Source organism: Cyprinus carpio, chromosome A7 (genome assembly GCF_018340385.1).
Source record: "Cyprinus carpio isolate SPL01 chromosome A7, ASM1834038v1, whole genome shotgun sequence".
In the NCBI taxonomy this organism is placed as follows: Eukaryota; Metazoa; Chordata; class Actinopteri; order Cypriniformes; family Cyprinidae; genus Cyprinus; species Cyprinus carpio.
The window spans coordinates 18,490,076-18,507,995 of NC_056578.1; the positions used below are offsets into that span (position 1 = coordinate 18,490,076).

At 37.6% G+C, this 17,920-nt stretch overlaps 1 protein-coding gene across 1 annotated transcript in view; it reads right to left on the bottom strand.

Annotated features, from left to right (window-relative positions):
• Positions 1–6,860: 6,860 nt before the first annotated feature.
• The window catches only part of LOC109093720 (immunoglobulin superfamily DCC subclass member 3-like), a 71,796-nt gene continuing 60,736 nt past the window's right edge, over positions 6,861–17,920 (bottom strand). The window contains exons 8-14 of the mRNA XM_042760098.1: positions 11,485–11,732; positions 10,066–10,230; positions 9,606–9,794; positions 8,940–9,044; positions 8,708–8,843; positions 8,301–8,541; positions 6,861–8,038 (exon numbers count right to left, since the gene is read on the bottom strand). Of these exons, the coding sequence (XP_042616032.1) occupies positions 7,901–8,038; positions 8,301–8,541; positions 8,708–8,843; positions 8,940–9,044; positions 9,606–9,794; positions 10,066–10,230; positions 11,485–11,732 (1,222 nt within the window). The 3' untranslated portion in view covers positions 6,861–7,900. The remainder of the gene's footprint in view (positions 8,039–8,300; positions 8,542–8,707; positions 8,844–8,939; positions 9,045–9,605; positions 9,795–10,065; positions 10,231–11,484; positions 11,733–17,920) is intronic.

A 17,920-nucleotide genomic window follows, 5' to 3' on the forward strand; every position in this document is an offset into this window, starting at 1 on the left:
TCTGGCATATATATATATATATATATATATATATATATATATATATATATATATATATATATATATAGTATTTCTAGAGTAGCCCAAAGCAACTCCCTGGACTCATTCTTCACTTCTTTTATATTCTCGTCTCAAAAAATGCTCCTTTTGCTAATGTTTATGTGTTACATCACATCTTACTGTGCAATTCTATTGTACAGGCACATATAAATACAAATGACACACCCAAAACAAATGTAAGCTTAGAGGTCTTTCTCTCTTGAACACAGACGCCAGCTACCATTGACTGAAATGGGGGCACATGCCACATGAAATTTTCACATGGAATTTGGTACACAGTGTGTCCCAAATGGACATCCTCATGTTTTCGAGTGCAAACAAACACAAAGATGCCCTCACATATACCGACAGCACTCTCAATCAGAGCAAAGCAGCAGGAACCGCCTGGCTGATTCTGATTATTAGCAACATGTTAGGAGGATGTCCCACTCCCCCACCCCCCCACCTGGGAGCCATGTTACAGCTGAGAGATCTGGAAGCTGTGAGAGGAGAGAAGAAATAATTAAATAAAGTGTGACAAAAAAGAAATGACAAAAAAGAAAGAAAAAGAAAGGACAAAAGAAGTGATAAAGAAAGAACTAAATTATGGAAAAAGAAATTATGAAAGAAAAAAGATGTAAAAGAAAAAGTAAGAAAAAGGGCAAAATGATGAAAGATGAAAGAAAGGACAAAAGAAATGACGAAAGAAATGGTGAAATCAAGCAAGCAAGCATCAGATGGCCACGTAGGTCTATGTGACCCCTGGTCTGTTCAGTCTCAGAGGGGCCCAGTGGAGGAGGGCCAGCCAGTGTTGAGTTTCATTGGTTTATATGGGCAGTCTGGATGTTTGCGCTTTCGAAACAGACATTCTAGTTGTGAAAACAACTTCAGTTTTCTCAGATTTACAGCACATATATAATGAAGAAAGCAGCGCAACACAAAAACAGGAAACTACAGATGAAAGAGCAGCAAGAACAGTCACAGATTTATTGAGAACATGGCCTAAATAGTGTTAAACTTTATTCATGCTATATTATTTCTTCAAATGTTATTCAGTGTGGAATAATAATTTAAACAGGAAGTGACTTCCTTGTTCAGTTCAGATAATGTGAGCACAGTTTTTCAACCCTTGTTTTTCCACTACACTTTGTTCACGGTGTTGTAATCCACATCCAACTGTTATCTCCATTAGATCAATACAAACAGAACACTAAATAAAATAATTATAATAAATTAAAAATTCTAAGTTAATTACAATTTAACTGGGCTGTGCATTAGGCTATGCATTTATTATTATTATTATATATATATTTTTAAGGAAATTAAAGGCTAAATAGCCTATGTAAGTTTTCGCCCCTAGAGGGTACGTATTCAAAACAAACAAAGAAACAAAGGTGTAGTTTGATGATGCTGTGACTGAGTGTGGAAAAATGGGAGTTGTCGTCTTCATCCCCACAGCCGATGCAATCCCACGGTACTCAGCCAGAAATCATGTTCATGGATGAGCTCATGATTTATTAAAGTAGTAGAATGAAGCAGGGTGAGGCTGAAAGCCGTCGAAGCGAAACGAGGCCGCTGAACGAGCCACAGTTGACCGCTTCCGCTCCTTCCGGTCATGAGTATGTGTAAAGCAGCGCTGTTTTATCACACTAGATACATTTGAAAGATCTGTTATAATGCTACTCTGTGCGGTCGTCACCTGTCTAATAAAACGCATAACATATTAAAGTGTCTTTGGTGTTTCCATGTTCTCTACAAAACAAAACCGAGGGGTTATGACGTCATTGGCAGGCGACACAATGACTCTACGGACACGGTCTGTGTCACTAGTTAAAATTGCTTATTTCTCTGGATTTAAACATTCGGGATAAAGTACACAAGTCAGCAAACTATATAACACTGTTCTAGTAGTTTTTGTATATTTTAATAAAAATATACATATTGTGCCTTTAAGCAAAACATCAATAAATCTTGTATTGACCAAGTACCCTGCAAAGAAAATCAGAGCTCAAATAAATCATTGTCTGCACAAGTTTGAATCCTGTTTGGAACCCTCAGTCTTCTGTGGAAGAAAGCAATGATTGGAAACAAAGCTAACTCCAGCAGTCTGGCGCACCCACAGAAGGAACTGAACATAACATGTTTGTTTTAGTTAGGGATATTGCAAGACAAAGTTGCAATTGCAGTGAGCTATAGTCTGATAAATGTTTCTGCCTGTGCATTTTGGTAAATTCATGCATTTCCACATTCAGTGTAATCAATCAACGTGCAATATACTGAACACTGCAGCTAGTCAATTAGCAGAGAGCCGACGAGGGAAATTCAGATTCCCCCACACACACAAATACATGTTTGCAAACACACTGTATCTAAATATAGGAACCTTTCACAAACATATAATAATAATAATAATAATAATAATAATAATCTTACTGACCCCAAACTATTGAACTGTAATGTACACAGACACAAATTCACTGAAAGACTCTGGTAAAGGTGAGCTGTGAATAAATACAGGAAAATATCAAATTCATTGACAAAGAAAGGAATCATTTTTTTAAAACTAGAACTAGTTTATTGTCATCGTTACCGACTTTAAACAGTGTTTCATAATGAACTCTAAAACAATACAAACCACTAAAAACGGTCTAGTATTCTTTCTTTATATAAATATACAGATATACACATACAAATATATGCATATGTACATACACAACACTGACCGTCTGTGGTCAGAGGGGGTTACAGACATCAAATTTAGAGGAGACAAACTGGTAGAAACAGTATTTCCAATACAGTTAATTTCACCCGGACCTGAATTACAGAGAGTGAGTTACATGAAGAACTGAATGGTGAAAACTGAACATCTCACACCTGCTCAGTTGAATGTCATCTCTTGTGCTCTCTTCTTTTCCTCTAAAATTACACCTTTTCTGTGAAGAGAAATGGCTGGATGGCGAAAGGGTTTGCTGAAGGGTCATATGCAGCACAAAAAGCCCGTGCTTGCTGGAGTTTGTCCCCAGGGATTGTTGTTATGCCTGGTTTCCTGCTGAGCTCCAGAATTAAAGTTTGTATGGTGGATTACAGAGACAACAGTCTGTGCTAACCCTGCAAGAGTGTTACATTTCCATAATCATATGCAGCTCTGAGGGTGGTTAAATAGCTTTACACAAATACAGTTTGCGCTAAGACATTAATGCATACAGTAATTTCCTTCATTTCCTTAATGAACAAAACACACTTTGACAGTGAATCAATCTGTCAAGTCTTCACAAAGTGTTACACAGGTCTTTAACAGAGAACTTTACAATGAAGATTTGAATGCAAGGTGATTTTCACTCTTTTATGGAAGAGGAGAAAAATTTATCCAAACAGAAGAACAAGCTGAACATGAAAATGCTAAAAATTGACAAGAGCATCCCGTGATTTGCAGTAGTGACAGAAATAGCACCGTATTAAGGAGATTTTCAGTGTTTCAGTCATGAACACAGTTTTATAGAAGTGACGGTCATCTTCACATTCACTGTACTTTGACCAAAACTGAACAAAACTTCTATAACAGCTTTAAATTAGCTGAGATGTGATTAGGAACCTAAAAGAGGGTCAAATCAGACTTGTTTGTTGTCATTTTTAACACAAGAAATGCAAGAACTGTTCGTGCCATCCAGTTTGTGCTTGCCAACGAGGCTTAATCTAATCTGTAAAATATTCATTTTCATCCATGTGAATTTTACAGTACAAACAAGTCTGTGGAAACAGTATAGGATTTATACTTAAGCATATTTATATTTGTAACAATGACAAACATGAATATTCCAAGTTTTTTTTCAAGGTCTGTGGATATAATAAACTCCCTTAGTTTGTTAAAAAACAATCAGGAAACACCAATACAGTAATAAACATACTTTGGAAGCCTAAAAGTCAAGTGGGAAGCAAAGTGAATAATTATTTAAAATATGTAATGTTGCACTGTATCAAAAGCATAAGCATAACTTGTCTTAGCGTGAGACTACTGTAATGTGCAAAGTTATAAGTAACTTCAAAGCACATTGAATGGATTTTAATGACATTGTTTCTACTAAAAATGTAGAAATAAGATCTCAATGAACAAATTGTATTTAATAAATAATTAATGCTGTAAAACATTCTATTTTTAAACCCCACAGGCCGCTTTTCTGCTTCCATTGTAGGAGAATCACTACAAACATTTTCCATTTATTTTTATGAACAGTACAGTACAACAAGATTTTACTAACAGTAATAGACATCATCACAGGACCAGATTTTCACGTGGTAAAATCAGAAATCCCCAGTCGCTTCTAGAAACCTCATGCTGTGATTGCATCAAATACACACGTTTAAAGCCTCTGAGTGTGTAAAACTGTAAAAGCGATTGTATAAATTCCTCTCAGTTGGGCTGCTATGGGTCCCCTCACCGAATTCAAAAAGTGCACTCCCATGTAATCCTGCTCCTGAAAGGGGCTTAACAGACTGAAACTGGTACATATTATCCTCTACAAAAAGCTGTTTGTTTTACAGATTCAAAGTCTGAACGTCCTTCTGCTGCTGTGAATAGGTCAGTGTTGCCATAGCGCTGGCGGGAGCTGAGGCTGCTACATGTTAATGCCTCATCCCGGAGTCTCCCTGGGGAAATCTGGGACATGGGACTAATGCTGACACGAACATGTCTTGCTTTACAGGGGTGTGACTGCGTGTGTGCGTATATACATGTGCGAGGTGGGATCTAATGGATCTAGATCCTGTGGATCTAATGCTTGATCACAGTAACAGACTTTTCACCATGAGGATGATCATCACAGGTTCAATGCATGCGAAACAGCTCAGATTACCCCTTTATTTGAAACCAGATATAAGAGCTAAAAACCTTTGAAAACAGCAGCTGTTCATTTGTGGTCAAACATCCACCCGAATTCAACCAAATCAAGACCTGCTTACGAGAAGACATTTCGGCACATTAGAGATCACACTGGAATCTTACAAATATTATAACATGAAACCTGATGATGCTCATTACTGTTTTAAAAATACTTAGTTGTACTGATTTGCACAATAGTATTTTACAAACATCACAAGACCAAATCAACCTGGAAACAAGCAACAAAAGTGCACCTAACTGCAGATGACTTTTGGAGATGTAACAGCATTGAGAATTGCTTGTATCGCATTACACAACAGATGAAACCGTTTCGTCTTATTACAGACCAAGAGCACCAAAACTGTACAATAGATATTTCTTAGAATCTTTCATTATTAGGGACAATGTTCTACAGCACAGCATTTTACATACCTTCTGTTGTTCAGAGTATTTTCCATTAATTCTATTTAACACAGCCAAAGAACTGAGCACTTATCTGTATACAGACAACACAAAAGCTTCTACTGTATCCATTGACAACACTACAATTGTATTCGGTACAATAAATATACAGCACATTGTCTTTTCTACACTGTAATATACTGTGCAATTCTGTTCCAGATCCAGTATTTGAAGGAATATTCTTATATGAATAGGATTTTTGATTATCTAGGCGTACTTTGTCCATTTCTTTAAAAAGATGAATTACAGAATTTGTGGGTGTTATGAAAATATGCAAATTCGACTCATTATCTACACACACTTATATAAATAAAGAATAAAAATGAGTGGCAAAACCGATGGATTAGTCATCTGAACCAGCCGGAATAAACATGACAATATGATACAGACAAAAAAAAACACTTTACATTCAAAAAAATCAAAGAGCATGAAAAGCTAATGCAATGCACTCATCTGCTAAAGGGCCCAAAGGAGATGTTCTCTTCTGATGTGTGTATGTATATGTGCGTGTATGTGTGTATACTATACAAAAAATACAATCTCCCCATAAGAGTAGGAGCGACCTGAGAGCATGACTGCTGTGTCGAGGTAGGTTACTAAAAATATATATATATGTACCATAGCACTATGGGACACCAGAGGAGAAAGAACATCTTGCAGGTACTTTCAACTCTCCCTCCCCACTAAAAGAAACAGCTGGTCTTGGACTGGGTGGCTGAGCACACAGTAAAAAAAGCAATCAAAAAGCTATTCAATAGCTGACCAGACATATGAAGAGATGACTGCTCAGGCATCATCCTCTACTCAGCATTCTGGGAGTCTAATGCCAACAGATGTTATGTGTGCGCGAGTTATGTGTTTATGTCTGATGCACTTTGTGCTCCCTGATCAATGTGGCACCAAAAACATGGACGAGGGGCATGGGATATAAAAAAAAAAATGATGGAACTCCACATAGAATCCATGAGAATCTCCAGTGGCTTTGGCTCCTAATAGAATGTTCACTTCCTAGAGAATTCTAGAATGCCCAGTTCTTCCATAGTTTGGCATTCACGTCATAACATGCAGCAGAGAGTCTGAATGGCCTCATCAGTATCTAAGGGTGCTTGGGCTTCGTAACTGATCACAAGTCCTAAAGTAAGAACCCAGGCAAAGTCCATTTCAATTCTTCACGAAATATCACAACATGTGATAAGTGTATCTAATCTATATCACATTTTACTTCTATCTGCACCCATAGAAACAGTATATGTGCTTAATTATGTAAAGAACGCTTTACATACTTGTCAATCTCCCCAGTTCCTTTGTGTTACATGACATGCAAAACACGTGAAGTCAAACTATTCAAATACCTAAACATCACTCGTGTGTTTATATCCAGCGTTGCGTACGGTGGCCTCTCTTCTTCCAGCGATTCATCTGAGAGCTCTATTTTTTTTTTATCCTGAAGACATTAGTAACAGTGCAGTTAAAAAGACTTAAAAAGTCTTCCCATTTTACTGCGTCGGCTACAATTAAAATTAAAAATACTCAAATACTCTGATCAGGAAACATAGAACCAAAAAATTTCTATGTGAATACAAGGACACTATCAAAACATCTTTACAAGCAGAATTCATAGAACAATGTCACGTGTCAACTGGCATGAGGTACTGACATATCAAAACACAGCAATTCATCGACATAGTGAAGCCAGGATCTCACAAACAGAGGCTATGTTTCAATATGAGATAAGAACCACAATGACAATAACAACATTGTTATTTTGAGGTAGAACATTGACTTCAACATTTGGAAGTGCTTATGTTGGATTTTTCTTGTTTCGCTTCAGCGAGCAGGGGAGCGGCAGTCCTTGAAATCTGAGGTAGAGAAGCACCTTTTTCTCTTTTGACTGAACGATTGATGTGTATAAAAACAGAACAGACAACAAGATGCAGATCTCCAAGACTTCCTACAAGACATTCATTCCTGCTGAGGTAGGTTTTTTGTTGCAAATTCTAAGGTTCACATAGCTGAGTCTAAAGTCTTTATGAAGGCTGAGACCTACTAAAAAAAAACATTGATATCAGTGAACAAAAAAGTCCTGAGAATAATTTGAAATCCCTGGAAGAAGGTCTTGGTCTCTGATGGATGGGCTTGTGAAATCATTGGTAGCTTAAGAGGAGGCAGCAAGTTGAAAAATAGATGTTTTAGTAGGAAATATACTTCTCTGTTGTGCAGAAGAAGCCAAATAAAATCAATTCTAGATACTAGTGACTGGATACTTTTAATGTATGCTGCCAGGTGTAACTGCAAAAGTCTATTTGTTCACCTACCAATGAGAAATAATAAATGTCCATCGCAGAACCTTGAGGCCAGAGGGACCCTCGGCATTACAGTCCAATGATTCCCACAAAGGGAACTTAACTTACGAATAATATATTCTTTGCACGATAAAAACAGAACTGAAAAAGATGAATACTTCAGTTGACCTGAGTTGGACAGGAGTCTGAGTAGAGGATATTCTTGGCCTTCATTTCTTCATCAGTCTTCGTCCTGTTGGCCATCTGCTGGATGTTGCCGGAACTGCACCTCACACTCCTCCATCATGCTGAAGTCATCAAGGGGAAGTGTGGACATCTGGGTTTCATTCAATGGACAAGAGACCAAAGAGCTCGCATTCTGAAAATAAACACACACAATACATTGTAAAAAAACATGGTAAACATTACCAAACACTAATGTACTTTTCAGTTATTGTGAGCTCAAGGAATCTCATCAGATCTCATAGGGTTATGGTTTTGCTTTGATCCCTTTCAGTACACTCAGGCAAATGCATCTCTTTCCATCTCACTTTTATATGCACTCATAAGTTGTTCTCTGAGAAGGCCCATAACCATGCAATCCACATGTCTATAAATTAATGCATTTCCCCAAGGCTTACTGTGTGGGTGGTGTCAGGTGGATGGGAGAAGTGGGATGGTCCTAAGAAGAGACTCTCCATCTCGTTGGAGTCGGTGCAGCTCTTTGCAGTGTGGGTTCCTCCATTTCTGTCTGAGCTGAACCTGTGGGGGCCGTTGAGGGCCAGAGCCCCCTGTGAGGAAGAGGAGGATTCGAGCACGACTCCAGCTGCTGGATTACGGCCCGCCTGTCGGGTGGCCTGCACGGTTTTACACATCATCAACCTGCAAGTAAAAAACTATTTAACTCTATATCCAAAGAAACATGTTGACCTTTATTTAAAATAAGACTTTTCTGTCACCTGAAGCCCATGCCCACTGTGAATGCATTATATATGCACTATAAAAAGATACCAGTAGCAAGCACACATAGGCAGCATTGATTCCTTACCTTCCCTTGTAGCTGAACACGAGGAAAAGGACACAGAAAATGATGCAAGTGACTCCAATATGGATGCCGATGATGATGCCTGTGGTGGAGCTTTTATTCTGTTCATCTTTTACACAGTCGCAAGGGGTATTTAGCACTGCAGGAACAGAAAAAAACCACATATGTACAGTCAGTGTGAGTGAGTTATTATGCTTGCATGTGTGGGAGTGAACCAGTGTGTTGCATCAGGCACCTGATTTCTCCACTGCCTCCTTGAGTGACACCAAGCGCAGAGTGGCATTGCCCTCTCCATGCTGGTTAAAAGCCAGAACTTTAATTTCATACACAAAGGAAGGATCTGCAAAAAGAGGTGTTAAAAGAAGTGAATACTCAAAAAAAAAAAATCTCAAAGGCAAAATTATGTTATGGTATAGTTTTTATTGCAATAATATGTATTAATATACTAATATATGCACTAATAATATATTAATATAATAATATATTAACATTTCTGTTAACTTGGCTACAAAGCAAAACACAGGATAAATGTTTATTATTATTATTAGTTAGTATTACTGTTATTGTTATAGACTAAATGTTTAAAAATAATAACAACAAACAACAACTGACATCATGATTTTTTTTTTATAAGCATATGCATTAATTGACCTATATCATGCAGGCTAAACAATGAACAACAGGATCAACAACAACAACAATAATAAAAAATTAATAATGGGTTTTGAAAAGACGAGCAGAAAATTGAATAAATTCTAAGTAAAAAAATTAATTAACTGTCCCATTGCATTGAATGGAAAAAAAAAATAACTAAGAACATGAGAATGCATAATAATTTTTTAATGTGTTATTTTACATTAAATATTTTTTTATGAATAAAGCCCACCATGGCCAGACTCACCCAGCTGAGTGATGTTGTACTGGGTCACATTACGTGAGAAGGTAAGGGGTCCCGTGAAGATGGGGACGGGAACCTTACGGTAGTAGAGATTGAATCCTTCCTGCTGGCCCATCTTACCGGAAGGCTCCCATGTGGCCTGAACCACTGTCGAATTAATCACCTTCGTGAACAAGGCTGGTGGTGCAGGGACTGAAGGCAATGCAAACACAAAGGTTCAGGCTTAATGTATTTCATCATCAAGAGAAAATACAACAGGTGGGAACTTTACCCTGATGACCTTGAATGAAAGACTATGCTGTGTCAAAAACACCTCTGAGGGAAATGCTTCATTGTTAAGAAGTTTCAAGAGGGAGAATGTGTATTTAGTTGATTACTGCTTGCACAATTAACAACATAAAATTATACAATTCTGCGATAAAAGAAGCTTGTGTTTGCATGATTGTTGAAATATGTTTTATACCTTCTCCCAGAGTGCTCTCCACAGCCGTCTCAGAGGCTTTGCTGGCTCCGCGGGATGTGTAAGCCTTCACATAGAAGCTGTAGCTGGTGGAAGGCTCCAGATCTCCGATTATCTGCTGCAGGGTCATTTTACTCACAGCCTCCTGGTACTCCATCTCCACTGGGTCTGAGAGTAAAGTGTGAAGGTTGAAAGAAGGAAAGAGAGAGATCATGAGAGTCCATCATTAAACACCAAAAAATGGTATGAGAGATGAACAAATGGAGAAAAATGGAGCAAGAGAGTCAAAGCATTGGCGTGAGAGCAATATTAATCACAACAATTTCCCAACTCTTAAATGTCGACAACTCTCTTAGTGACATTTATGGCTGCAGTAAATGTTATATTTCCTTATTATTTATTCATGCCAAATTGCTAAGTATATATAATATATATCATATATTATATAAATAGCTCAGAATCCAAAACATATCTCACTAGGCTTCCAACTGATGAGAGATGTGACAGACAGATCAGAAATCTAAATTGCAGTGGCTAATAGTCATACTAACAGAGGGAGAAAAGAGAAAGTGCAGCAGAGGACACTTAGAGCACTTCAGTATAGGTCTCAGATCAGCTGTTCAGATGCATTTGCTCTAGCATTGAAAAACATCAACATGAAATTTAAAAGCTGCACAGGAGAGAGGGACTGATATCTGAATATACATCCTTGCTCATGCTGAGCTTTCAGGAAAAGGCTTCAGGGTTCTCTCTTACTCTTTGCCACCAAGCATGTTTAGATGTTTAATTTTATTTGGACTAAAACAGCAATTTGTCTTTTAAAATGTCACATATTTACTTCAGGGTTTTGTGAATTTGGACTAACAAACATAGATAATGTCATTGTAGTTCAGCTGTTAATAAGACTACAATTAGCCTTGGCCTTGTGTTCTTGCTCTGAAAGACGGGTGATGCGTGACATGCATTTCATCCTTTAAATATTAGATTGCTCACTGTGTCATGTGTACTCTGACAGAGAGATGAAGACTGTTGCCTGACTATGCAAAAAAAAAATAAAAAAAAATAAAAAAAAACAGCTTTAGCTCTAATATAACGGCATACATAAACCTGTCTCTTTCTGCCAAGCTGCATAGATTTAAGTTTCCACCACAGCTGATGGCACCAGGAAAAAAAAGCAGTGATTTGCTATCGACTAAATCTCACGATTTCCAAAATGAGAGAGCCTGGAGTGAAGATTGAATTAAATATGATTTTCATAACGTTTGTGGAAATCTACATTTACACTTGAAATTAAATAAAGTATTGATTTACTGAGAAGTGCTTTATATTCAATGCTGAAGAAGAGCTGAGTAAATTAGATATGATTTGATTTTGCCTGTTTGCCTGTATGTGTATGATTAGGTTCATAAGCAGTTGTCCTACCTGCAGTCTTGCGGATATGCAGCACATATCCAATTATGTCCTGAGTGTTTTGGGCAGGCTCGTTCCAGGACACCTGAATGGAGGTCGGAGAAAGAACTTCTGCACGTACCCCTGTGGGCACACCCGGCAAGCCGTCAGCCCACAGCACGGTCAGACGGGCACTGGCCTGTGTGGAGCCAGCACTGTTCTCTGCAATGCACTGATATATGGCCTCATCATCCTGGGTTACTCCATAGATGGTCAGAGTACTAGGAGAAGAGAAGAGAGAGTTATCAGCCATATCAGTTATCAGCTGATATTAATTGTACATGCTTATTTCCCCCATTTTTACATTTATATCACTTTTACCATCATCACATAAAGTGAACTCTTAAAAACGCTAATAGTTTAATAGCACTGTACAATATAATCTTTAGCAAATCTCAAAATGAATATCCATTTTAATACTGTGATGCACTTTTATCATTTAAAATGTTATACACTAAAACAATTTAGTTTACACTATACACTAGCAGTATACACTTATATGCAATAAAATATTTTCTTATATAATTTTTACAATTATTATAATGATTAATCATTTTTATTAACTGATTATTATTTATTAATTTAGACAAAACAGTTAAGTTTTAATATCAGCCATAACATGAAATAATAATAGCCAGCTTCTGTATCTGCCAGATTTTTAATATTGATGCATTCCTAGCAGAAAGTCCTACATAATAGGTCTCACCAAAATGCAGTTCCCAGTGTAAATGATGCAACTGGCACGAATAAAGCAGAGGTAAAAAAAACAAACAAACCATAAGCACCCACCATCTCTAGGTGCTCATTAACATGAAGCAAACCCAACCATCTGTCAAACTCCTCCCTCCTGAATCCTCCTCTTCACTTTCTATTCTTTCTCACTAGTCCTTATTTTTCCACTCATTCTTTTGAGGATTTTTTTTTTTTAACACCTTCTTCCTTCATTGCTGGGGGATACGATGATGGTGGAAAGGGGGAGCATTATTAGTGCTGAATATATAATCAGGTGTTTTTCTCCCTTAATCCCGAGGCCCTGAAAAAAATTATTTTTTTTTACCACTTAAAAGGCCAGGATATGGAATTGAGAGTCCTCGACTGCGACTCTTTCTTTCTGAGCTCCACCTTCTTTTTTATTATATATTTGTATGCGGCTTATGTTCTCTGACAAATGGTAGGAGTGTTATGATATTGCCGTGATATTATTCAGAGTGAATGGGAAAATATAAGGGTGTTCAGTGTATGCATTCATTCATTTTAAAACCCTGCAGCCTACAAGCAAGGTTTTTTTTTTACATGCTAGTTAGTCCCAGAGATTATGGTCCTTTCTTTTATATTCTTCATGTCTCACCACCAGCCTAAAGCAATCTGCCACATCTTTATCTCTCTTACATGTACACACACACACCCCACACACAAACCCGTCTGAATTGGCGATACCTGCTGTTGCAATCAGAATGTTTCAGGAGGTCACTTTCGCTCAGTTTGATGGGATGAACCTTCACCCAAACAGTGAAATCAATCACTATCTTTAGAAAACAACCAAAGACATATCTTCAACTAGGCTTTTTGTACTTAAAACCAAGGGCTTTTCAGCACGTACACTTCTGCTCTGGAAATTTGATATGGTAGTGCTCCTTAATAGCATATTACACTCTCTCTCGGATAAATCCCTTCTGCTTGTATTATCATCCATTGTAAGTTGCTTTGGATAAAAAAAGTATGCTAAATGAATAAATGTAAAAGCTAATTAGGAAGGGAGAGAACAATATGTGCTCTCCTCTGCCAAACTGCATTTCTAAACCACGTGCACCAGCTTGAAAGTCTTGTTAATGTATGGTGTGTTTAAACCACCTGTAAAACATGCTAACAGAGCTCAGATGGAGGGATTCACTGATTGTTGATATGATTGAGCAGGGCTGGTTGGCAGCTTCAGACCACTTCCACTTGTTTTGTACAACCCCCCCACACAAATAGAGCTGCCAATAAAAATCCAGCTGTTTTTGAAATTGCAACCCAGCATCACAACATACCTATAAACCTTAGGTTCTGTGGACCAAACTGTCAGGCAAGTATCATAATGTCATCCCTGCTCTCTGAGGAACAGTGTGACAAACATTAGTTTCCCTACAATCATCTAAGCAGCACAGTCGGTGTCAGTTAGGCTCACTAAGAACCAAAACGTAAATGACCTTTTTGACTCCAAGACCTCCCATTTTCAACAACAATATTCAAAGGCCCCATTTCTTTTCCAGTCGTTTGTGATTCACTGGATAAGGATTAAGGATAAAATATTTTTTACCAGCAATTTCTATTCGATAAATAATTAAGAGCTTGGCATAACTAGAAACTAGAAAAATACTGATGAGCTAAAGAATAAGATTTTATTTTCAGGACATTGGGAACCACAGTCCTTCAAAGAACAGCTGTTGAGGGGGTGAATTATTAATGCTTGTTTATTTAAAATGATACTCCATCCCAAAATGAAAATTTTGTCATTAATCACTTACCCCCATGTCGTTCAAAACCCGTAAAAGCTTTGCTCATCTTCGGAACACAATTTAAGATATTTTGGATGAAAACAGGGAGGCTTAAGACTGTCCCATAGACTGCCAAATAAATAACAGTGTCAAGGTCCAGGAAAGTATGAAAAGCATTGTCAGAATACTCCATCTGCCATCAGCGATTCAACCGTAATGTTATGAAGCGACGAGAATACTTTTTGTACACGAAGAAAACAAAAAGAATGACTTTATTCAACAATTCCTCTCCTCCGTGTCTCTCCAAATCAGCGTAGCGTGATTTTGGCAATTCTGAGCTGTACTCAGATGGCATACGCTCTTCTGTGTTCGCCACGCAACAAGGATATGTTTTTAATGTGTATTTACGCTTTGATTTGAATGAAAACCGCGCAGCGCGGCGGACACAGAAGAGCGTACGCCATTTGCGTACTGCTCAGAATTGCCAAAATGGCGCTACGCCTTTTTTGAAGTAACCCTTTAATAGCTCAATTTAATGCTTTTTTTGGTCTTATTTTAAATCATTTAAGGTCCCTTTGGAAGTTTCCTGAGGCCCACACAAATGTAAGCTTGATTTTACATGTTCAGAAATGTGTTGGAGCGCATTTTGAAAGCAAATAGGGTCAATCTGAATTTAGGAATTGCAACATTATAATGTACAGTATGAAATAATGGACAATCAGTTTAATACTTACAAAAAATTACAATTAACAGTGTTATTCAATTATTAGTGCTTTTAAAGATTTACTTTATGTGAGCATTAAATGATGGCAAAGGTATTTTAAAACGCAAAAATAGAGCAAATGAGCATGCAGAATTAAATATCCAGTACTGGCTGATACCAATACATTTCAAAAACATTATTGTGCATTCTGATTCACAACTTAGGCCTATCTGCTTACTACAAAAGTGCTTTATTGTTGTTCAGAATACTGATTTTTGAAGAGGAAAAGCACACATTGTTCTTGGACCATCTGCACCCTCTCTATCTGTCTATACATTCCAGCTTCTCCTCAGATTGACAGAGAGCATCCTGAGACAGGAGGGCTGCTATTCAAGCGCACTGAGAGCATGTTTGCACAGTCGTCACAGAGCAGTGCCTCTTGAATGGGGTGGTTACCCTTATTCACAGTCGTCTAGAGGAGAGAGAGAGAGATGGAAAGACGAGAAGGGGGTGGGAAAGGGGAGTGTTAGGTAGGGTTGAGGCATGTGAAGCAGGGGAGCTTAGTTGTCTCGCCACTCAGTGAAAGCCTGGTGGAAATGACTGATTGCAGGAGAGGTCAGAGGTCAAGGCCAGAGCTGGCTCCATTTTGCATGGGTTGGAGAGAGGGTAATAACCAAGAAGTGCATAATGGAGTTTAGAAAGGGACAAAAAGAGGAAATGGGTGTGCTGTTCTTGTCTACTCAGCTGCAAAACATGGTGAACTCTGTCTACATAGTTCTTTCAAAAGATAAGGATAAAAAACACCTTTTAAAAAGTCTCTGCATGGTCATTTGTTTATGTTTATTATTATTATTTAACTTAGAAGACAGTAGAGATTGGAAATATAGACAGACATCTGCATCTGCATTCATTAGCAAGTGCATCTCCCACTGCACCATGTCTCCAAGTACACGGTCATTTTGCATTTCAGCAATAAAAAACATGATGGACCAAACTTGAAACCAGGAAAAAAAGCCCCTCAGTGCATAATACCGATATCAAACAAACTCAGCTATCATACACATTCACACATGCATGTATGTGCTGTATGTATAATGCAGACATAATATATAACCACCTTCAAAGTCCTTCTAAGAGCTGTCCGGTGCTGTGTGATTTGACTGCGGGTCACTGTGACGTTTTGATTACTGCTGTAATAATGTTTATGGAGCAGGCAGTGACCCCACCCTCTGCTCCTGCAGCTACCTAACCGCATGACCTCTGCTCTGACTGCAGCACTCTAACACATGTCTGCAAACCTACAGAGAGCACACTCACATTTGACAGTGAATTTGACTGATTCAGTATTAAATAATGCCATAATATCATGAAATCAGAATCTTGTAGCTTACATTATTGTGATGTGATTTAGGGATGCACCAATATTAGAATTCAAATACTGATACTGTCCAATAGTTGTTATGGCCAATAACAAATAAATAGTTGATTATAAGAAAACTAAAGCACACTTACTGTAAAACTCATTCTCTAATCCTTGATCACAAATACTCCCAACTCTGCTTTTGTTATTTGTGCACAGCAACTAAATCCAACATACTCTTACAGGGAAAGTGCTTTTCAAAAGCTTGTGTCCTTTAAGTTAGTGCTAGATTTTGGCAAAAGTCATCTAAACCTTAAAATATCATTAAATTAAAAAAATTAAACACACACACACACACACACACACACACACACACCCACACCCACACACACACACACAATCAGCTGGTAACTGACATGGTGCTGATATGCTGTATATATTGTTCAAAATTCTATACTGTATACTGATTAAGAAATAAACAGCTAATATACTGGGAATTATTATTAGGGATGCAACAATGTTAAATTTCATGTTATGGCAAATAACTGATAAATGGTCAATGTTATTATTATTATTTTTTTTACTGTCTTGTCTAAATAAATAAATAAAACACTGAAAAGTAAAATCACTTTACATTTTATAAGTTAATTTAGGCATGCCAGCAATACAGTATATAGTACAATATGTGCATGACCAATACTGACACATGCATAAATGTATAAATACAGCACATGAGAAAAGCAATTATTAAAAGATGAAAACAGCCTGAACTATTGTTGCAGATACATTTAAATGTCAGTGTGTGCCTCAGTGGAGGTATGTGAGAGCATGAAAATATTCAAAAGAGATAAAGGACAAGCAAAAGGACAAGCTAAAGAGTCTGCACATGTCGAGTGTGTATGTTTACATGTCATTGTAAGGATACGGCACATGTTTGGGGAGGCTGCCTATATATGAGCTCTGGAATCTGGATTAATGTGTGCACATGCAAGTTTGTTAAATGTAAAATCGATCGTCTCTCTGGACCTCTTGGTGGTCAGCATCTCCCTGTCTCTCAGTCTGTCTGTAGGTCGCCTGTTGGCAGGCAGAGAATCCCCCAACCCACATATAAACACACAACTACCATTATATTGGCTTCTTAACATGCTTTTGATATTTCCACTCTGAAAAATATAAATGCTGCTAAGTAAAACAGATGACGTATGCACTAGAGCTGACAATATAACACCATTAGGGTGAATTGTGAAATAGATTTACGTTACGCTCTCTTATCCCAGTTTAATGTGCAGAGCAACAATCGCATAGATTTATTCAGGAGAGGTGTGTTATTACCTTTCAGATTTATGATATTCCAGTGGTGGATGATGTAACAAGCAAAAGAATGTCATTTTTGTGAAGAAGCAACTGAAACCATATGCAGACATTTTTCTGTAGCTTATACAGCAGTGCCACCAAGATCAGGGGTTTGATTCCCAGGGCATGAACTTATAAAATTAATACTTTCAATGTAAGTATACATAGATGATAACGAAAATTGTAATAATCATTCGATTTCTATGAGAATAAAGACTTTCACAATACAGCTATAATGAGAAACTATATAGTCAAAATTATTTTCATAGTGTGTTTTCCCCAGCTGATGAATGACAAAAACACTGACAGCCAATCAGGATCCACCCAGCTTTAAAGAGTTTTAGCATTTAAAGCAGCAGACGACAAAATGGCCGTGTACTTTTATAATAAACCGAACATTATAGTGTGTTGGTGCGTAGATGTTAATATATGTATCATTACAGTTATCATTCTTGGTGTGAACGGGACGTTAGAATTACTCACAACCCATATGCAACCACACATCATCATCACACA